Here is a 24059-nt window from a genome sequence, read left to right as displayed (position 1 = left end):
ATGGACTCATCTGTAGATGTTCAAAAATGTTGCGTAACCCATTTTGAGATCACACACACACACGCACAAACACACACACACACACACACACACACACACGCACACACACACACACACACATATATATATATATATATATATATATATATATATATATATATACATTCACGTATACGTGTGTGTGTGTGTGTGTGTGTAAAATATTCTATGCTTTTACATAATGCTTATATCCAATATGGATGTTCAAACTTTTGGAAATAAAACATGACACTTTGTCGATAATTAAATTTTATTGTCGATGTTGATTAAATTGGATCACGGAAATTTGAGGGCTCCATGTAGACTGTGGGAACAATATGATGTTCAAAATGTATTGCAATTTGAAACCTTCCAGTCAATATTCTGATAAGAGAATTAAGGAAGAACAACCTTATACACGGAACAACCCCTTCCCCCTGATCTATACATGCAACCAAGAGTCGCGAGAGAGATTATGCAAGCAGAAATTGAATATTAATTGCTTCATTTCCTTAATCCCTATAGGTATACTCAATATACGTCTACTCAGAGTAAGATGGTTCCTCTAATCATTAATGACTGTGTCATATTTGGTATGTCGTACGCCGCCAAACTCAATTAATTACCACGGCAACATCATGAAAACGTAACTCTCTGCATAAAATTTAATTACCATCACTGTATAGGTTAAGAAGCGACGGTATTCCATCATGAACGTCTATATCATTACGGACGAGAAATCACTGAGTATTATTACTAATCAACTGATGTTGCTCGGTGTTATTTTGATAAGAGCATCATGTAGGCCTATATCATAATGATTATAGGAACACATACTGGAAGATGCACATATTTATGACATTGCGTGTTGCTTCACCATCAGCGAATAACAAATCATTTAATGATAAAGGGGAAACTCGCTCCATGGAAAGTTAACTTATCGTAGTATATAGAATGATACGAGTTGCGTCAAGCAGAATTGTGCACGTGTTTAAATGCTGGACAAATAACAGAATTCTGAAGTTTAAAATGACTTTTATAGCAAAACAATACATGTTAGGACATTGGTTAAAAATCTCATAATACTGACGCAAATGAGTTGAAGTGATGATGCTATATTGTTTGCTTGTGTTTGTACAATTAAATGTTACAATTTATTTTTATATAAGATATAACTATAACGATATGATGTAACATTCTACTTAAAGTTAATAACTTCAACAATTTGGTGTGAATTTAGACAAGATTTCCTCCTCATAAGATAAATATTTATACAAAGACTATGATACTTGGGAATGAAAATGTCTAAGCTGTCTGTAAGAACAATATAGTTGACTTAAAATTATTGTTTAATATTATGCAGTTCTGTTACGGTTCTGGGAAAACTCCATAAGCCCCCTCCCATAACCTTCAATTTCTTGTCACGTATCAATTAAACTTTCACTGTTTCATTCGATTTTACTCTTTGTGTAGTTGCGCGAATATGAACATGGAGTGAATTCCGCCATGCGTGAAAAAGATGAAGGTGTATGTAGCATAAGCTTATAGTTGCCCTATGCTCAATTTTGAAAGCAATTAGTAATCTTCGGATGAATGATTGAAATGACAAAAAAAAAGTATTGAAAATAGTAATTGTAGTACATAGTGATAGTGATATATAATAGCTATAGTAACAGTAAATCTAATAGAAATAAAAATAGTAATAGTAAAAGAAATAGAAATACTAATGTAATAGTAATATCAATAACAATAGTATAATAGTGATAGTAATAGAATATTAATAATAATGATAATAGTGATAGCAATAGTAATAGTAATACTTATGGTAATACTACTATTAATAATAATGATAACAATAATAATGATAATGATAAAATGATAGTTATGATAATAACATTCGTCTTAATTTTACGCCGGGATATAGCCTCCGGGGATAGCCTCTTCGGTATCAGCACTGCATGCTCTCCACAGAGCCAGACCATTATCATTACCCCCAGCATTGCCATAGGTACTCATTGATACACACAAGAGGGGCATCATAAATGGGTAAAAACATCTCGTCGATATACTCATGGAGTGATTATTTTGCGCTCACTTCGTCTTATTTCAATTATAATGCAATAAAGAGGGGCGAGCCCGTTTGTGTAAAAAAACTAATATCAAAATAATAATTGGAGAAGAAACATCTCATATCGCCGTGTCGTTAGAATTATTAAAAGAAATCATTTTACGTGTATCAGAAGTGAGAGAGAATGATAGTCATTGAATAGATTATAATTCAATTTATCAATTAAAGCCAGCGCGCCTTTGACTCTGCTTTCAATGATTTCAAACACCATCAGAATTCAACAATATAATGTTAAAAAAGAACAAAAACTAACAAATAAACAAGACAAGAAATTATACTCACAACCATTAGTTATTATATGGCGCGATGCAATATAGTGTTCCTCATCGTTGAAAAAAAAAATAAGTAAGGCAGAATAAAGCAAACTGACAATTGCTTCAATATTGATGAATGTTCATTATATTTACAAACTCGTTCCTATATAATATGGGCTAAAATGTGACAAATTGTTGTTGTTAAGTTTTTAATTTATATAGAGGATATATTCATCGGTGTATTCTGAATCAAACCTTGGTACTGTCATTCACGATGGAAGCTCCCCCCCCCCCATCTTTCCCCCTCTCTTTTTATCGTTATCTCTCTCTCTCTCGGAATCAGTCTGAATATCTCTTTCATTCTTTATTTCGTTCCCTCTCATCTCTCTCCCCTTTCTCTCTCTCTCTCTCTCTCTCTCTCTCTCTCTCTCTCTCTCTCTCTCTATGTCCATGTATCTCTCCCAGTCACGCACATAAGCTCAATAGCTACACTTCTGAATCCTTTGTTGTCTTTCTTTGTGCGTGTGCGGCCACCTGTGTGCTGAATGAATAGCGTCTGTACCTTGATATTGTTATATCTTACTGGTAACTTTTTTTTTTTTTTTTATTGAACTTCAAAAGAAGAACGAATACTGTTATAGATCAATTATCAAATTATGCTTTAAAGGACAAGTTCACTTTCATACATCACTACATTTGAATTGAGAGAATGCAGCAATATTGATAGGACACATCAGGAAAACTAGTATGATTGGACGATCCGCTCAAAAGTTATGAAAATGTTGAAGTTTCAGTGCCGCCATCGCTGGATGAGAAGACTTTTTCAGCTTGTCATGTCATCGTGCAGAACGATACGGGATAAAAAGAAAATTCAACATTATTTATATCACTTTTCTCGCATAATGGAAGACGACTTGACTTGCATCTTTCAGAGGGGAGGGGGAATAATATTACTAGTATCTGTATACGTCATTTATTTCGCGAGTCTAAATTTTCGCGAATCAGAACTTCCCGACGATTTCGCGAGTATGGTTAAATTCGCGATCGCGGAGTAAGGGACCGAACAAAGAAATGCATACGCGTACGTCACATTCATAGCGTGATCAGAGTCAATATTTTCGCGTGTCTTTAATTTTGCGAATAGCACCTGACTCGCGAAATTCGCGAAAAATATTCGGCGTATACAGTACCCTAAACAATGGTTTACGTCAGTGACAAGTCGAGGGAATGTGTACTTTTTAAAAAATCAAATTTTGGGAAATTCTCTGTATAAAATATCTCCCTTATAAAATCGTTCATATACGCATGTGACAGCATAAAGTGCGACAGTCCTCATCCAGCAGTGACTTCGCATAAAATTTGAAAATTCACAACTTTTGAATGGAATGTCAGATTTTCCTCAAACTACTACACTGCAAAAAAATCGGTGTTAGATTTAACACCACGGGTGTTAAGTCTAATACCGATCAAGTGTCAATAATGGACCACACCCACAGGAAGTTTCTTGTGATAGTGTTGAAATGTGTTCACCTGGCACTTCATGGTGTTAATTTGACACTGTATCTGGTGATATTTTTTGACACTGCATGCGCTGGTGTTAATTCAACAATGTCACCGCATGGTGTTGATTTGATATTACTGGTATTAACGTCAATGGTTTATAACACCCGCCCAGCTTCAATAGGAGATCATACCAACTGGTGTTACTGTGGTGTAAATGTGTTCACACCTTTTTTCAAAAATCAAGTACTTTATCGGAAAATTTTTAATCGTCTTGTTAAAGTTCAAAATCAGTAAGAAAAACAGTAACTAAGAAACTATTCCAAAAACAATCTTATGTTTTGAAGTGACATCCGGAGGTGTTGAGCTAACACCACCAATGAGCACCGGTGTTTCATATTTAACACCAGACTTTTTGCAGTGTAGTATGACTATACGGCAATCCACATTACAAGGTGAACTTGCCAAAATCTAGATCATTTGTGCATGATTATATTGGTTGTTGTTGGTGGTGGTTGTTGATGATGATAATGAAGATTTAGTGATTCACGTCATACAAGCTCCGCTTATCAGTACAGATGACTGTTTTCCGGCTTTTTACATTTTTTATTTGTTCAGGGTTTTGTTGCAAAGTTCGCATTGTTTTCTCGTAATGTAATTATCCGTAGGCCCATCACATAATATATTATTTCATATACTACTTTATGATTTTGTACTTCTTTCAAATTGTTTGATAACTTGAGAAATTGACAAATGTATAATTTGTATTATTACCTATGCCACCTTTGATGGAAATGAAGTAAAATTTAATTCACTGAATTTAATTGAATTGAATTTCTTCTCGTGTGATATCTCATCTTTCCCGCTCTTTCGTCGAGTATAATAGTTTTTAATACATCAAGTATTATTTGCAATATCATGAGGTCCTGTACCCGTGCGTCTTTCTCATAATACAATTTGATTTGATTTCTTTCATGAAAATTAGGAAGGACTCAAGTTGATTATTTCTGCAATTTCAGCAAATAATGCAATTGATATTTCACAACATTTTACAGCATAAAAGCCGTTAACTGCACTGAAAATAAATTCAATAAGGTGTAGAAAATTACATGACGACAAACTGATAACTCAAAATACAATGTATAAATAGATTTTCAGTTGATCTAGCATTATAAAGGAACACTGAGATATTGATAAGAACAGCTAGAAAGCTCAGATGGTGAAGCATATAGGTATATAAATTATGGCATATAGTTGGTTTGTCTTACATACATGTCTTATTCTCTCTGCACATGCAGTTTATTAGGCCTAGTATTCAGTGTCAATCTCCAAGGCGGCCTTCATGAATTCATATAAATACACTTTGAGGACATAAAATAAACTTGTTTCTGGAAGCTAACAGTTGACGTAGTATTAAAGGCCCAACTATATTCTGTCCCATATCACGAGTCCTAAATTTATCTTTTTATGGCTGAACTGTCTCAAGAAGTAGATTTTAGGCCTTTTTACATTTTAGGGAAGCCAGAAGTGCGCTATACTGTGTGCCTATAATTTGCGACCAACAGACGAGTCAAAATTTCAAGACTTCAGCACGAAGAAGTTTTTATAGCATCATGTTAACCTGTATATTGTATTAAAAACAAACAAACAAAACGATATCTACAATTATTTTTCTAAAACGCTCGGAAGGAAGCGTCGTGAAATACAAGTGCAATAGTAATTTGGTATCTTATCACCCTTGAACAGCGCGCTGACGATCACATTTTGATTATTCAAGCGAAGTGAAATGTTACGTAATTGAATCAGTGGGTCGACCACCGCCCAGCCGATAAGCTGGGCCGTTCGAAAGTGAAATCTGCCAGTCTGATGGATCGGCGTGTGTCAGGGCATGGCACCGTGTCCTGCATCACAGAAACTGCCCCTGTAGCTCTGGCTTCTCGCATCTCTGACATTATACTTTCTGATTCGTATCGTGTGTAGCGTAAATCGGCTGACGCGTGTGTATTATTTCGCGACCCAGTTCTACACAGCCAACGACAGCATACAGCAACCAAACAGCTGAAAGAATCGTGCAGGGGCCGCTGATTTCGAATGAACGTGGATGCAGCGGTATGCTTTAATAGCAAAATTTCATCTGCAACGAAGATGCATGCGTGCATCCCATCCCAAGTCGAGAAGTGTACCGAGGGACTTGAGTTTAGTTCCACATGATGGTGCGTCGCCTTCATTGATGAAACCTGCTTTATCTCCCCGCTGGACTCTCCAATCATGTTCGCTTTGCCTATGGTATGTTAATTCTTTTCAAGATTGTCAATTTTACCGGGTGCCCCGTGCATACATGGCCTTCATCACTCTCCCATTTTATTGTGTGCATAGAGTGCTAGGTCATACAAGACGAGTACGAGAGATGTTGTTTTCCAAAGCTGGCGTCTTGAAAAAGCAGCGATCGATGTATGATGATGCCTTGCTCATTCAGTGCTTGCCATTTCAACCTTCCTCGGGTTGCGTTCGCCATGTCATGCATGCTAATCAATCAAAATGGGCATGTTGCTATTTATATTTTGATTGTCAAACTCATTTGTCTACCCTGGCGGCGGTATGACAGCAGTAATGCGCTTCTTTAATCACAATTTCCTAATTCAAAATTTGCCTCTTGCCAGTCTTGGTTGATATTGTTGATTTGCTCAAGTTGAAAATGCAAAAACAAAGATTTAAGAGACAGTTGTATTTGTAACGTTAGCTTAAATTATGTTCAATGCAAATCGCTAGCTAAACTCGTTTCAGAGCCATGGCTAGCTAATGTTAAGGGTACACTGTAAATAATAACCATACGATGTGTTTTGCACATGTGTGTGTGTGTGTGTGAGTGTATTTTTTATTTTATTTTATTTTATTGAATTATTATTATTATTATTATTTTTTTTTGGGGGGGGTTGCTGCGGTGGGAGGGCCAGTTTGCGTGATGATGAAGAGAAAACACTTGAATCGCACAAATGCCGTTTGAAGCGACTGCAACCGGATACGGTAAACTTTACATTGATTTAGGGTATTGAAGAAGTTCTGCAATGTACAATGGATAGTATTGTATCAGAAGTGAACAAGGTTATTATTTGTTTGTTCTGCGAATGTCATCTGTGTGGTTGTGACATATTGTGTCCAGCAAATTACATTGACTAGAACTACAGTGTAGGATATTTAATTCAAGATAGTGTAGCTCTTTTTTTATGTCCAAACTTACAATTTGTACTTGTACCTGTAAAATGTCCCCAACTTTGTATTTTCCCCACTATAGATACTTCCAAATGACCTGCAAACCAAGAATAAGATATTCATAAAATCGTCCACACGTGGAATATCAGGGGCGGATCTAGCTTTTTATAAAGGGGGGGGGGGGGGGGTTGGGGGCGGTATGCGAGAGAGCCCGAGCGAGCGGAGCGAGCGAGGGGGGAGGGTGTGGGAGGGGGGTGTCCCCCTCCCACAGTAGATGAATTTTTGAAATTCTTTGTGTGAAAATGGCGTTTTCTTGCATCTAAAACACCACTATTTTTGGTATAGAGGTCATTGCCATAAATAGAAAAAAATAAGATTACAAGTTTTAAAAAAAAGATAAGATAAAAAAAAAAATGGTCCCCGGATTTTTTTTTTTTTTTTTTTTTTTTTTTTTTGGGGGGGGGGGGGGTTGCAACCCCCAACTCCCCCCCCCCCCCTCTAGATCTGCTTCTGAATATTTCCCCCATAAAATCATGTCCATGTCATATCATTTGCAGTTGGTAGGGCCTATAGTTTATCCAGATGAACATGATTATTATGAGTGTTCATCTGGAAATGCAGACATTGTCAAGGTAATGTTAATGTAATGGTTACCATGGACCTGATGTGTACTGACTAGTGACTCTACATGTATCAAAACCATATTCACACCTACAGAGTTGTTGTAGTTCAGTTGTCATACAACTGTATTTCTTGGAGTTGGATTTAATTGATATTTTTGTTGCTGTGGGTTTATCAATTTCATTCAAAAGAATTTGTTCTTCTTTACTCTATTGTGTGAATATCATAAAAAAAATATGCATGGGTGCAGAGAAGCTAAATTTACAGTGACAGTGCAACAAAAAGTTCAGTGTAAAAAAAGAGAGAGTTTACATGTGATATACATCATGATACCACTATCCCTGTATAATGTTAAATTCACCTACTTGTACAGTATTTGTGGGCACCCTAAAATGTTTGTGGTGGTGAGGTCATCTGGCTTTGTTGCTGTTGGCATGCACACTACATGTTTACATATCCGTGTATTTCATGACATTTTCTCTGTACACCTGTCTCTCCCATGTGAGTCCACTCATAATTTTCATGCACATTAATCAGAATCAGAGGAAATTGAAGCCTCCTGCTGTACGCACTAATCACAAGAGGAAGAAAAGTTCAATTTTGTCTGTCGGACACGTAATAGCAGTTCTAAGCAAATAATGCCATCATAAAATGGCTGGGATGCTTGTGGTTACAATAGCAGGTACCCATAGGAAGTATGACTCACTTTCTAAACTACGTAAGACAGAGACTTGTCCACCTACAATGTCTTTAAAGATTTCAAGTTTTATGAATTACAATGCATTTGTTGTCAATGTAAGTCATCTGTTTGATAGGAAAAACACAAAAAGCTTTGCTTATATGTTTGTAATGTCACATCGTACATGTAGTTCATATCTTTTTCCCTTTTTTTATCGGGGGGGGGGGGGGTGGGAGTTTTTCGGATGCCCAGTGTACATGTTCATGTATGCATTGCCAATGTAGTGCATGTTCTGTCATTTAACGGTTGGTCGTATGAAAGACATTTTGAAGCACATTTCAGTGAAAGAGATTCCATAATTGCCAATTTGAATATATAAACAACAAAATTCTTTGGGTAACTTAACGTAGGCATTGTCTGGCATTGCCAGCTTGAAAACCTTTAACAAGTCTGCCTGATAATGCAACCAGTGTCTCAGATTGTGTGTATAATGAATCTCTCAGAAGTTGTGGTTGAAAAGTGATATTTGTACAAATGCTTCAGTTGAGGTCACAGGAACGTACTTAAAAAAAAAAAAAAAAAAAAATCAGGGGTCACAAACTGTCCATTGATCATGGGCATTGCATGTACATGTAAACCCACTGCTAAAAATTTTGCCTTACAGTGCAAAGTACTTTCTATTCAGTGAGACTTCATGAATCCACCCACCCCCCTGCACTTGTTTATTGTCCAGCGGTACAAACAGTATGTCTACTGCAGACACCTTGGCCATAATACCAATGAGATGAACCCACTCAAGCGTGAATATGTGACAGCCTGACTGTTATTGTGAGACGATAGTGTTGAGGCCATCTGCATGTGTTGGCACAAATTTACTTTCCCATGTAAGGAGACAGTAATTGCAAAGGTTAAATTTGAAATCAATCTATGTACTCTTTTTGTTCTTCTTTTTGAAAGATTTTGGCATCAGAGCTTTGTGTCTTGTGCCCTTATTTTTCTTACAAATTCACCTTCATTAGTTACAGTTGTATCATGCTACCATATTAGATTGAGAATTCGGATATGTAATGTTGTGTGCAACATTTTCATGTAAGTAGCAATAGCATTTAAGATTGCTCTTCCTGTGTATGTTTGTGTAGTTTTTTTTCTCTTGTTTTTTTTTCATGGTTGTGTGAAGTGTACATGTACGTGCACATACGGGATACACATGTACACGTGTAGGTTACTGTATGTCCATTATGTTGATTTTGTGTTTACATTAAGCTTCAAAAAAATTGTGGTTGAGCCTTATTGTAAAATGTTTCAATTTGATATTATTGTCAAGTGAACCAATGGAATGCTAATGGTCTACAGTAGTGTCCTCATGTTGACATTGAGCAGAGACACACAAAAATATGAGTTGCTGCACAAATGCTTGCCCAATTGCCCGGGGCAAGTGAAAAATCAAAGTTGAACAAATATTTTGGAACAATGAGAAAAAAGTGCCTGCCCTAATAGGTCGAACAAAAAGTTTTGAAACCACTTTTTCCCACTTTGTCCTTTACAAACCCTGGAAGTCAACCATACAGAGACCCAAAGATAATGACTGGGAAGGCACAATTTATACATGTAAATTTCATTTGAGTAACTTTTCAACATGTTACATGAAGAAGCCCCAAAGGAATGCAACACCAACACAAGCAAGTTTGTACCGTTACTCCAATGTGCATGGGAATCAAGATGTGCTGTTCATTCCAGTGATTGTGTTTTACAAAGTGCTTGATTTACAAGTGATTTTTATATCATTTTCTTGTATTTTGGGACTTTCTTTTCAGGCAAGTGTTCTGCAACAATTTGAAAATCTGCTTGCCTGACCAGAAAGTGGTGAAAAAAGTTATGTAATGTAGTACTCACCCTGCAAAGGCACTGTAAATTAAAAGAAAAAAAAAGAAGAAAAAATCTGCATCTTCACCAATAATCACCCCCCCCCCCAATGTTTCGAAGCGAAGAGGGCAGAGTATTTGCTTGTTTGATTTTTCTTTAAACTTACTACATTGTTGTACAACCAGTGTTGTACTGTCTAACCCACGTCCCGAGTATACTCGGGCAGGTGTCTATATGGGAAATGCGTGTTGTAGCAAAATCAAAACCTTTCAAATCTCTACAGATTGAATGGTTGTATACCCAGGATCCCTTTCCCAGCCTTTGTTGTACCAGTACACTGTGTCTACCAATGTTTGTATTCTGACTTAAAGCTTTGATATGCATGGTTTGTTCCAAAGTTTTTATGGAGATGCTTAAAATCCTCCAGTGCAAGTACAGTACCTATTTTTGAGTGAGGAATACGGTCTGTTGATTCTAGCTGCCTTCTATAGTTGTGTATTAAACTACACTGTAAATTTGAAATACAAATTGTACACTATTTATCCAGTAGTATGCATCATCATGGTGAAAATACAGTGTACGTGTACTACCTGTTTTATTCAGTTGATCTTTCTACATGTATCTGAGGACCTGGTAACATGCTACAATGTATTCCATCAACATACCAGTGCATTGTGTATTCAGTGTATTTCAGCGCATGAAATCAAATTTGGATACTTATTTCTATCTGTGTCAGGGAAGACTTTGAGAGATTACATGCGTGAGATATTTGACATTTGAATGATGATGCTGTTTCAAAAAATGCCTGAAATTATGATTTTTAAGACATGTGTAACCATTCTACGAAATCAGTCATTCAAATTCTAATTGGAGGTGAATTCTAGTAAAGAAAAAAATCACTAAAATCACAGCATATATTTTCCTGTATAAGGCTTGACCTTGTAAATAAAAACAGCAACAAATTAACAAACTTTTGGTTTTGAGTGCCCTAACAGATAAGCTGATTTTTTTTTTTTTTTTTTTTTTTTTAAGTAGGCTGTTTGTCTTACAAATGAGTGTTGACAAGTTATCTACTTAAAACTTACAGACTGACTTCCGATGATATGTGTGCTGGTCATATCATATGTATCCACATGGGATCTTGTTGCTGTCGTTGTGCGATGCTTATCAAGAACTGTAATGAAAATTGCCATGTGTAAAGTGAAAGTGATCTTTCCACACATACTTATCAAAAGAGCTTCTTGTCAGATCTGCTGCCGTATATATACTTGTGTAACACCAGCACGGCAAGATATGGTGTGCACTCCATGATTTTGCATTGTTGCACTTTTTTCTTGCCTGTTCTGTCACCGTACCAGAGTGTGGACATTATCATGGTCATCTCATTGAAGATAATAGGGGAAATCTGTGACCATTGACACCAAGTTACAGGGATGGTGATAGTTTCAGTTGAGATCAGATAATTAGAAACCACTCATGTATGAAATATCAAAGAGCATACATTTCTAAGGGGAATTAAAAGTTTATTTGATGACAATTATTTTTGGAATGTCTGAGATATCCAAAAACAAGCAAAACAAAGTGGTCCTATTATCATAAAATATGGGAAATACTATTTTGAGATATAAAGCTGTTTTAACATCTACAGTGATTGCTCCAATGAGCTGCACCCAACTGCAATCAAAAATTTGGACATATCACTCATTGTGTGTGTGTTCAGTGTGTTTATGTTTGTGTTTAAGCCTGTCTGAGTGCTTCTTCTCTTGAGATTGGCAATTTTTCCCTCCAAGGTCATGATTGGTTTCCACATTTGGCTCCTACTCAACTCCCACCTGTGTTGGTTTTTTTTTTTCCCTCCTGTGCTCCCATGAGAGAGAGGGGCGAGAAAGGAGAGACAAGCACTACCAGCCAACATTTTGATTCCACCTAACTACCATCTGCGTCACCCTTTCTTTTAATACTTTGTGTTAACAGCATCATGGACCTAGGTCCATGATAGCATGGACTCTTTTCACAATGCTGAAATGAAAGTGGTCCCTCCTTGGTCTCACCAAGTAGCTCCATGGTCTCACCAAGTGTATTTTCTGTGGTACTCCTGTGAGAGAGAGAGTGGGGGTGGGGAGGAGAGAGAAGGGGGGGGGGGGGGTAGAAGGCAATACCAGCCAATTTGTTGGGTGGAGTGGCACCCCTGGTGACCTCAGAAGAGAGTCTAGTGGCATGGTACGCATTGACTCAAGAGCACTCACTCCTAAAGGTGCCGGTACAAAAACACAGAGGATACTCGGGTGTTTAACCAGCATGTCAAATGTTGCTGCTGCTGCAATAGGCTAGGTTGCCATCAAAATCAATAAGGCAGTGAAAGAAATCATAGCATCCATGCAGATTGTGACCTATGTTTTCCCTACAAGTTGTAGCATCATTCATGGAGCTCACTGATATTTTTACGCTGATTGCCAGTGGAGTGATAGAACTGGACTGGACGTTCACTGGTGCCAGAGGGTTGTTTTCCGGCTTACATGTGATGTAGAAAACATTCAAACGAGAGAGTTGTTTTGTTTGCTGGGCCATGCAGGAAATAGTCAAGGAGAGTTAAGTAGCATCCTCCACAAGACATTGACAATGATATTGTGTGTATCTGCCAATGTATCGACGCACTGATTCCATGTTGGCTTTGATGTTGGATACTTCTGATTGAATATTCATGAGACTGATAGCAAATTTATCAGTCAGCTGTCACTGTCAGATTTCACCATGTCATAGGGTTCAGCACAAGCAAAGCTCATCCTGAAGAAGGCTACTGTAAAAAAAAAAAAAAAAAAAAATGAGTCAGCTTTACATTTGTGGATATCAGACACAGCCGTTTTCTATTACATGTCGGAACACAGGTGGAAGCCATCTTCATACGTCGAAGACATACAATGCCTTCTTGTTTTTGCCAAATGGAAATGTTCAGAATGCTGAGGGTTACATGTTAATATATAGTCGCTCTCATATAAGTTTTCCAGAACCTACTTTTGTAACTGCAGTGGAAAGCTGCACAGTAGGACCTATATGTCATCTACAGAGCTGTGAATCTAACTTCATATTGAAATAACTGCAGATGTTGGGAAGGCAAGTACACAAACTATCTATAGATGGTGTGTATGAAAACCATGGTAAACAATAGGCCCGTTTACACACAAGGGAAAAAGTGCGATTTAAAAATCGATTTTCTTATCGCGATCAAAATTTCGAAATTTTTTCCAGTGTGGACAGAAAAATTTCACTAATTACCGCGATCCTTATCGCGATCCAACTCGCACAATTAGTGCGATTTTTCAGAATAATCGCGATTATTTTGCCAAGCGTCGTGTGTGTGAGCGCGATCGAGATTCGGAAATCGGTATTTTTAATCCCATCGTTCGTAGCGCGTGCGAAACTCTATTGGGACTGCGGCGGGGTCAGTCTTCGGTCATGCAAGATTCGCGCATGCGCAGTTTGGCCACTGATCGTTCTTTCCTTGCTGCGAAGTGCGATTTTTCCCTGTGTATGAACGGTCGAAAAAAAAAATCGAAATTTGGATCGCGATTGAAATTTCGATTTTCGTTGTTTGTGAACGGGCCTACAATCGACGAGTTATAGAGCTTGGACTGGCTCCCACCCTTTTTGTCAGCTGTAAAAAAACAACAACAACTTGACTTGCGATGGAGCAAGAACAGCAAGATCACACTCACTGTGCTAGCTGCACACATCTCATGTTCCATCATAACCAGACCTTCCTTCTCTTCTGAACTCAGTACGGTCTTTCCCTCGCTCCCATTCTTGTCAGATGTCAACATACGCAGATGGATGGTATCCCCTCCTCTCATTAAAAGTCAGTGACTGGAGGATCGGCAGGCATGCTTACGCCAGGATTTGCAGTCGTGTGTGTGTGGGCAATCGGGAAGGGTGATTATTAGTTTTGCTGCCTTCTGGGGATCAATGGTGAGAACATCACGGTCCAGCCACCATGGCTATCCGTAGCTGCTCATTCAGGGTGACGAGACCGAGCTGCGCCTCAAGAAAGAGGAAGGTAATCATACCTAGCCTGTCATATCTGCAACACAGTTCTGGTCATATGTGTACAATATTTAAGGCATCTAGACTCTTCTTACTTGCTTTTTTCATCCCCCCCCCCCCCCCCCGAATTTAGTTTGTCACAAGATAATTTCGTATGCGCAGGGGAAAGGAAAACTGACTATAAACTGACTATTAAATCTTCAGTGATGGCAAAATAAAGGCAGATATTTGGCATTTGTCCAGGGGTTCCTCCTCAAAACAATAAATTGCTTACTTTTCAGTCAGTATTCTGGAGTGGGCAATAAAACTTGCCGTATAGGCCTAACCGTATGCTTGCCTGATGCTCTGAATGTGGATATTTTTGCGTTTGTAATTTTTCTTGCTCGGCCGGGTAAGATGAGTTTCGCATGTTTTTGATACCGCGGAATCAAGACACGAACTACTGGAACATGCAGCAAGCAAAAATATTTGTGTGCTTCAATATATTTTTATGCTCTCGTTCCTGGTTGCGCGAAATGCACGAAAACTCAATACTGTGAAAATTTCTACTTTTACAGTGTGTGATGAAAATCTTGCTTTACAAGCAGGTAAAATTTAAACAAACCCAACGTATTAGTAGCTGAATTTTGAAAATGCACATATTCTGACAGGTCTGCACATGCATGAATTGTTCATTGTACTTTGTGGTAAACATGTTTATTTCTTTTAAAATCATTACTGATGTTGCATTGTAAATTTGTGGAGGTTAATCTAGAACTTTTTTTCTAAAAATCTTACAAGATATTTCAACGCATTGCATAAAATAGAAAATGTATATTTTTCTTGGGGCAAATCAGCCATGTCAGACAGTAAATGGGATTGCTTTTGTTTTTGTGAGAGATGAGTGCCCAGCTGTTGTTTAGATTTCACTCACGATCTCTCGAGGGAGGTCAGTCACTGTTATAGAATGGGTAGCGAAAATCCCGTATCTCATTGGTCAAGAACTGTGTTGATTTTCTACTGGCGCATGCTGCCTCACAGTGGTAAACATGTTATCGCGCACTTGTAGCAAGAGAACGCGCACTCGTAGCAAAAGTTTGTGCCCTAAGCAAGCGTAAATGCACTCAGGATGAGATGCCTATTGGCTAAAAAAAACAAGCATCCAGTACTTTTGCCATGCAAATTACTGGATTTTGGGGCTTTCGTCTATGGCAAGCCAAAAGGAATACACATGTACATGTACAATTGTAGATTTGGCATCGGGTAACATGATCGAAAAATGGGTTTCTGGCAAGAAAATTGTCGCATTCTACATTTGTACATGTGTATGATGACGCACTGTAGGTCTTTTTGTGTGCATACTGTAACTACAACTGTATGGAATTTAGCGTAAACCCACTGGGCTTTGCCTCAGGGATTATAAGCATTCTATAGTTACCTTATGTGCACAATTCCGACTGGCGCACTCAGACCTGTGCATCATTTATATACTGTGAGCAACTGTTTGTGTGAAAGTGGTGTGAGTGGAGCCTCCTGATGGGATAAAAAGATTCACCCTGCTTTCACACTGGACCCCACATCGTCATCGTCGTCGTGGGGACAGTCGGGAGAGACGTTTACCTTTTTTTACGACTGACCGCCCACACTACTGATGTTTCCACCTCCCTGTCTGTCCTTGAGCTTCCAGAGCTATTACGGCTTGGGACAAGCCCTGCCACTGACACCAGACCTTCCACATAAGGGCATTAATAGATGAATAGGCCTACAGCTTGGCACTATCGATTATGACCAAGTCACTCTCCCCTCCAAATTTTGTCCCTGGATGCGACTTTGTTCTCAATGCGCGGGGACGGGGGAGAAATTTGAATGAGCAGCCACACTCTGGTTTTGGTAGAGAAAGTAATGTGGTGCAGAACTTCCCCAGCAAAGCAGGGAATACTTTTCCTGCTGGCGAGTAACATTTTGCTCTGAATTTTGGATATGACTGCTATACTAAATGTAATTTGTGTAGCAATTTCATTACATAGAATTATATGCCTTTTTTTTCAAAGTATATTGTTTTTCCATTGACAAATATTGCTAATCAATTTCAGGAAGAGAAATTATTCCCCGTGATGCAGGATTTAGTGTGAATGCAGGGATTGAGACATGGGCATGACATTCTCTGCACAGTTTTGTGACTGAATTGCTCTACCAAAGGAGGATGAGATTTCATCAGCATGGTTATGCCTCAGGATATAAAATGCATGTTTGCACTGTAATACATGTATGTACAGTACTGTGATAAGGGAGGAAATTTCATTTGAAAATTAAAAGTGACCAAAGTTTTTGCTTGTTTTATTTGCAGAGCACCAATGCAAGCTTGAATTATGCATTCTAAAAATCATAAAGTGCCATATGCATTAAAAAGCTTACTTATCATACTTAAAAGGTCAAATGCAAAATCATGTGATAAGCAAAATAAATACCTGGTCATTTGTACTCTCTCAACCAGTCATTTGATTAGGATCTGTTTCATCATTTTATAAAAATATATGTTTGTACATATAGCAGAGCTCTATTTGTATTGCTCATGGAAGTGTATGACAATAAAGCGGAATCTTTCTGCAAATGAAAATGCAGTTTTGTAAACTATCCCAGGCTCAAGTCACAAACCTCTCCTTATATTTAGAGTGTACGCCATAAGAACAAAGAATTTTTTTTTTTGGACATATCATATGCCAGGCCAGCCCTGATTTCTGCCATCCGAACTGCAGGCCATTTTTCTCATTTTGTGGTTAATGCAAAAGCCATTCAGTCACACTTTTCTCCCCTGCAGCATCCTGCTAAGATAGAATTATGAGCTTAGTGATGTGTGGCTAATGATCTTTCAGGGGCGAAAGCTTGAAAGGGGTGAGAGGGGGGGGGGGAGTGGGTCTGGTATTTATACAATATTTGAAACATTCATGGCTCAATAAGCTGCAATGAGATGAAGCAAGCCAATTGAAATTAGAGTGTCAAAAATCATTAGTGATGGAGAACGTGACAATCTTTTTTTCTTGATTATTTTTTTCAATTTGTGTTCATTGTCAAGCTCTGCGTCATAAACAGTTGGATTTGTGATAAGAGATATTCTGAGATTGATTTTAGCCTACATTCAGTGTGATTTTAATCATTTGGCAAAAAAAAAGAAGCTGTGATCAGTCGTTTTGATTAGAAATAATGGTACCATGTGTGAAAAAAAAACCCCGACAACCAACAGCTGTATACGTAGGATGTCTTATAAAATACATTATTCTGTATAAGAAAGAGTTGGAGGTAGTAATTAATTTTGACTGCTAACATTACTTTGGGGGAAAAAAAAAATGTCCTGGGACAATACTTGAAAGGGGGTATGTACATGTACATCATAGTTCTCTCAAAGATTTGTGAGCGAGATATTATAAAGTCACATTTTTGGTCAATAATCTGGCAATTTACAGGTACAATACTTTTTGTTGTTGTTGTTGTTTAAAGCCAGTAAGGCTTCCCTATATTTCTCCTTCAAGTCAGTTCAGTCTAGAAGTGCAAACTCTGTTTAATATACAGTGCACTTATCAGCACAAACTCTGGAAAAACTCTTCACAAAGTGTAATAAACATTAGATCCATTCTTATACAATGTATTAAAGCTTTTGGTCATATTTTTGTAAAAAAAAAAAAATGAGTTATCTGGAAGTCTATAGTCATTCATCTGTGATGTTTGTTGCTAGGCAGCAGTGAATCGACCCCGCTTGGGAAATCCCCTCAAAGGAGTTGATACACAACATGTATACCGATATATTTATACAAAACAAAGGGAAAAACAAACAAACCCTGTACTGAAACAAAGAGATCAAACACATTTTAGCCTATGGTTGTAGTCAAGGAGAGTTGTAGTCAAGGGAGAATTGGACTGTAAGAAATATGATCCACCACATTGCCAGGTGTCCAGTGTTTGCATGCCAAGTCTACAATCTATGGATCATAAATCACAAATCTATGGGACATATGGGTGCTCCATTAGTTACGTTCAGACGGGAGCCCTTAACCTCGAAGTTAGGAAACTTCGAGGTTAGAGCTTGTAGTTAGGGACCGTGAAGACGCACTCGTAGTTAGCAAACCCCGAGGTTTGCTTGATGTTTCGAGCCACGAGAAATCTTATGGTTAGCGCTCTAACCACGAGCCGCGGGGGGTCCCCACTCGTAGTTAAGCACCGTGTCTACACAAAAAACAACAAACTTGAAGTTAAGAGTGACCTCGCCGTAAACTCCATCCCCCACAATTTCCCTCTGCTTCCGGGTCAACCTCCCAAACGTACACCACAAATACACTACACGTGAAAAACCTATGACGCACGACACAGCAACATCATCTTTTCTTCCCATGCGCTTGATCTCTGAAACTGAACACGTCGAACTCGCTACTGTATTCTATATTCTTCTCCGACGCTAAAAAAATGTTTTCGATGAATGTCTTCATAAAGGCATAAAGTCATCAGTGCAGTGCTATCTCTGCATACCATGACAGAGAAAAAGAGTACCTGTAAGCGAGTCCGACAGGGTTGGACTAAAGAATAAATAGACGCCTTGTTCATGTTGTTAGCAGCGTGGGCTGAAACTTCCGGTTTTGTGGTTTTAACATTGAGTGGGACCCACTGGTAGTTACGGGGGGGGGGGGGGGGGGGGGGGGGGCGAAGCTTAACCTCGAGGTTTCGTAACAAGATTCGTCGTGTGGACACACGTCGTGGTTAGGGGGCAAGAGCTAAACCTCGAGGTTAGGGCCTGCCGTCTGAACGTAACTATTGTCAAGTGAGCTTGTTTCCTGTCTGATGCTGGATTATGTGCCAAATGTCACACCCTGAGAGAAGTACCTTCTCAGGTAAAGTATCCTGTCAAAAGTTCAGTCCCAAATATTTATCCTTGATATAATCAATGTGTTTGTGTGTGTGAGTTGTTGTTGTTGTTGTTTTTTGGTTGAAAGTATATTTCAGTAAATACAATATAGTAAAATATTTGCAACTTTAGCACACTTTATTGTGCCATTCTGCCACAGAGCTTTTTTGTTTGTTTGTTTGTTTGCTTGTTAGCCTTTGTTCTTTTTTGACACTGCAGAGATTTTAGCACAGAAAAATGGAAATGCCATATTTCCTTTCATATGGATTGTAACTGGTATTCAAAAAAATCATTTACATTGTAAAGGGAAGAGATAGTGTAGGTAAAAGAAGACAATTCCTTTCTCCTTAATGACGCCAACTGATTACAATATAAGAATGTGATCTACTGCTATAACAAGATAAGGGGCAAGGGTGTCTATGTGGAGGATACCTGATGTTGTGATAAATCCTTTGTTTGGACCATTCGTACAAAATGTACTTCAAACGTAATAAGTGTCCAGAGTCGATGTACGTGTACAATGTACTGTTTATTGCAACAATCATGTGCACTGTCTCTTTTGTGAAGCCATAGTTTTGAAGAATATGGAACATAACTTTCCTGTCGACACTATCAAATGCCTTGGAGGAATTTACAAATATGATGCACATATAACACACAATGCACATATAAAAGCGTCTATTACTCAGACTGCAGTTTTCACAGTTTTTTCACAGTTTTTTCACAGTTATTCTACTTGAAGGAACATCTTGGTGCATTAACTTTTCCTCAAATCAGTAGATATCATGTGTCAAAGCTGAAATGAAATAGAATATCTTTATCTAACTCTAGCACACCATCAAAATGTGATACTCTATTTTACATACATCAAATTGACAAATTTATTTTGCCCAGTTACATTTTAAGTCTCCTATAGACAGAGAATGATGTATTACTATAACATACATGTGCTGTAGCTCAAATGCAGCTTGTACTATTACTACTAATACACATTCCACTTGGGTAGCTGTCAGGATTATGTGGCATGACATTATTCATTTGGCCTGGGGTGATATTGTTGGTGCCATTGACATATTTGACCATTCATATGACTTCTTTAAAAGAAGGGTAACACTTTCAGTTCAACTGCAGTCTGCATAAGTATTCATTTCGAACAAGTTGAGGAGGAGATTTGTATCTTTGTTCCTGAGTTGTTGGAAAACTAAAAACATCAGATTTCATAACCCTGTATTGCCTGCTTTCATTGGTGATAAGGAAAGAAGTGCGTAAACAGGAAAGCGACTGCTGAGAAAGCAATTTTGGGGAATCATTAATTAAGGTAGGTCTCCTACAGTATTACTCTCTGGCCTCCTATTGTCATTGGTGAACTCATCTGCCTGATTTCCCTTAGGTGTCATTACTCTCCTTTTTCCCCCATTTTTTTTTTTCCTCCTTTATAGCCTTCATTTCAGGAAACTTGTTTCCCCTTGTTTTTGTTGTTTCAAGTGCTGAAAAACTTCTGTATGTTAGAATTAATGATAATGAAAATAAAATGTCTATTTTGGATGTACTAGTTTATTAACTTGAAAATAAGTTTTACCACATTTTCAATTTCAGTTTAGCTGGTTTAAATACTTTTTTTTTTTTTCATTCATCAGACTGGTATACATGTACATTTGTGACAGTGGATACAATGTATCTCATTTTGATGTCCAATTTCACCCATATTCAGCATTTCCAAACACTGCCACTGTTATACTAATGAGTTGTAACATGAGTCACTTTCATATTGATATCATTATCAATGTCCTCAGACCAGGTAGCTTTGCAATGTGAGTAGAAAATTGTGTCTCATTCTAAACATAAGATTTATGAAAGTTGTTTGCATGTTGTTTTCATGTGTAATGCAAGTGAGTCTGCAGAAATATTTCAGTGAATTAGTTGTAAATATACTCGCACATACACACATATTGCCTACAGATACACAATAGAACATGTGTGTACAACTGATGTGCATATCTTTCGTTTTGATTTTCATCTGTTACTGCTGTTATAGAGAGTATGAATTAAGTCCTACACAGTATAAAAGTAACTGAGTGGAGATGAGAAAAAGGGCAGCAGAGATGTTTATTAATGTGGAATTATCCATTTTGGGCATTGTATGAATGGTGAAATGTTAATCTGTTGTATTACTCATGTGCATGGCTGTGTTAAAGTTTAGACGTAGAATGCAATATGCAGAGAAATACATTGGATAACCAGGATATGTTGTAGGTCATTATTGTTAGTAGCATGCAGTGCATCATTAGGCCTCGTAAAAACAAAACAAAACAAAAACAAAACAAAAACAAACAAACAAACAAGCCCATAACAACCAAATTTTTCATCCTAATTTTTTGAAAAAATGGAGGATGCGGACATTTTTTTTTTTTTTTGGTGTGTGTGTGTGTGTGTGTGTTTGTCTGTGTGTGTGTCTTTCCAAGATACAGTCGACATAATGGATATGTAAAAATGATGGATCTACTGCACAATGCTCTTCGGGTAGTCTAATTTCCAGTTTTAAGTTTGGCACAATAATGTAGGCTTTGCATGTGCGAAATTTCATCTTTTATTTGTATCATTTAAAAAAAAAATTGTGCAAAAAGTGATGTGGGCCATAACGAAAAACTAACAATTCTTTTTTCTTTTGTTTTTTTTACTTGGCCTTATCATACTGCTTTTCTACAGTGTAGCTGGAAGTGCCAGAGATAATACATCAGAGTACCTGCATTTCCTGTTCTGGCAGATTCATGAACATGAAGTACACAAGTAGAGGTCATGGCAATTGATGATAGGATACTCAAAAGAAAACTGTTTCCTTCTTCCCTCCAGTGCTCTATTTCTCTTGCGCTGTTTGCTGAGGATCTGCAGTTGCTCAGCGAATGAAGTAAAGATGCTATGTGTTTAAAGGGATGGTATAATTCTGGTTGAGATGAGGTTTCATATTTCCATTTTTTTTTTAATGAGATAATGAGAAACCTCATTTGAAATATGAAAGAGCATATAATTGTATTGAAAGAGGAATTCAAAGTTTATTTTATGAAGATTGGTTTTGAAATGACTGAGATGTTTATCCAAAAACAAAATGATCCTAGAAAAAGATGGGACCTATCTTTTATGAGGATTGCTTTGTTTAAATTTGTTTTGCATATATAGGTTTATATCAGCCATTTCAAAACTAATTTTCATCAAATAAACTTTGAATTCCTCTTAGAATTGTACATGTATACTCTTTGACATTTCGTAAGTGGTCTCTAAGTATCTTGAAAAAAGTCAAAATCTGAACCCCCCCCCCCATCTCAACCAAAACTATACCACCCCTTTAATAGCATCGCTCTATGATATTTCATAGGCAGTTTCTAATATAGTTTACTTCAAAAGTTGGAAACCTGAAGCCCCATCTTGACCAAAACTATACCATCCCTTTAAAGGCATTGTTTACCATTTGCAGATTAAACAAAAACCCAGCTTTAGTGCTTCAAAATACCAGTGCAAAAAAGTTAATCAGTATGTCAAATATACAAAATGTAAACAACAGTAAATAATAAGATTGCTTCTGCACTGACCCATCAACAGTTACGGTTTTGTGAGAAAAATAGTAATATCTCCTTACATTTTAGGCTTCATTGCAAAATTTTTATTTTGTGGGATACAACTGACCTGCACATATAATATGCATCAAATGTGATAACTCAAACATTTTATTAAATCACTGCTCCCAAAGGCAAACAGTACCTTTCACAGGTACAATGCACATGATCAAGAAATTTGAAACCAAGAGGATAGGTCATTATTGTTAGCATTCATTAGGCCTATAAATACCATTATCATACTGCTTTACTCCAACTTGTAGGTGGAAGTACCAGAAATAGTATATCAGAACTGAAATATATTTCCTGTTGGTGGCAGATTCATGAACATGAAGTACACAAGTAGAGGTCATGGCAATTGAAGATGGGATACTCAAAGGGGAGCTGTTTCCCTCTTTTCTCCAGTGCTGTGCTCTATTTCTCTTGCGCTGTTTGCTGAGGATCTGCAGTTGCCGAGTGTATGAAGTGAAGGCGCTATGTGTTTAATATACAGCTGCATAAGCTGCATTGTATGGCCTCTCATCGGGCAGAATTTATGTCCTGGAAGAAGCAAATATTTCTGCATTCTGGGTGATTCATGCTATGTAATTTAGACCTCATCAGTGTAGCTGCCATAGCAACTCGCCTCTCACACAGCCGTCTCTGCATCCGAAATAAGTCTGTCTTTCAAGGTTTGCTTGTTGTTAAAGAGAGTAGCAGATTGCAACGTCATGTGGAATTGAAATGTAGAACCTATAGTACAAGTATAGCTCACTGTAGTCTTTAGCTTTGAATGACAAACTTGTGACAAATGATACCCCTTTCAGTTTGTAGTTAGGCAACATTTTAAAAACTTGTTTATTTCAAGGTGACCAGTGCATTTTAACCTGTCAAAAAAATCGGACAGAAATATACATTGTACTGATTTGTAGTACAATAGATTTCTTTCATCTTCACACATAGCCAGTTTGAATGGTAAAGGTTCTTTAAAGATAAGATGTTTGTGCAAAATTTTGTGCAAAATTTTGTGGAAAATACAATTCGTTTTTGTTTTGTTTTGTTTGTTTTATTTTTGTAAGACTTTGCGTATATGTAAGAGGGCTACAGTATTTGTACAACATGTATACATTGTACTTGGCTCTTCGAGCATGGTATGTTTGTGTGTATGTTTGTGTGTGTCGGGGGACGAGGGGAGAGGGTTACTCTCAAGCTATAAACGGCTCTGAGCTAATACTGAAGGCAATTTGTTTCTTTAATGATACTATCATTTCATCATAATTGAAATAGTTTA

At 37.6% G+C, this 24059-nt stretch overlaps 1 protein-coding gene across 1 annotated transcript in view; it reads left to right on the top strand.

The window, feature by feature from the left end:
- Window positions 1-6071: 6071 nt before the first annotated feature.
- Window positions 6072-24059, top strand: part of LOC140229031 (galactose-3-O-sulfotransferase 2-like) — a 52524-nt gene continuing 34536 nt past the window's right edge. The window contains exon 1 of the mRNA XM_072309292.1: window positions 6072-6186. Within this exon, the coding sequence (XP_072165393.1) occupies window positions 6169-6186 (18 nt within the window). The 5' untranslated portion in view covers window positions 6072-6168. The remainder of the gene's footprint in view (window positions 6187-24059) is intronic.

Source organism: Diadema setosum, chromosome 5 (assembly GCF_964275005.1).
Source record: "Diadema setosum chromosome 5, eeDiaSeto1, whole genome shotgun sequence".
Lineage (NCBI taxonomy): Eukaryota > Metazoa > Echinodermata > Echinoidea > Diadematoida > Diadematidae > Diadema > Diadema setosum.
The sequence above is the reverse complement of the archived record's forward strand: the minus strand, read 5'-3'. Positions and strand labels throughout refer to the sequence as shown.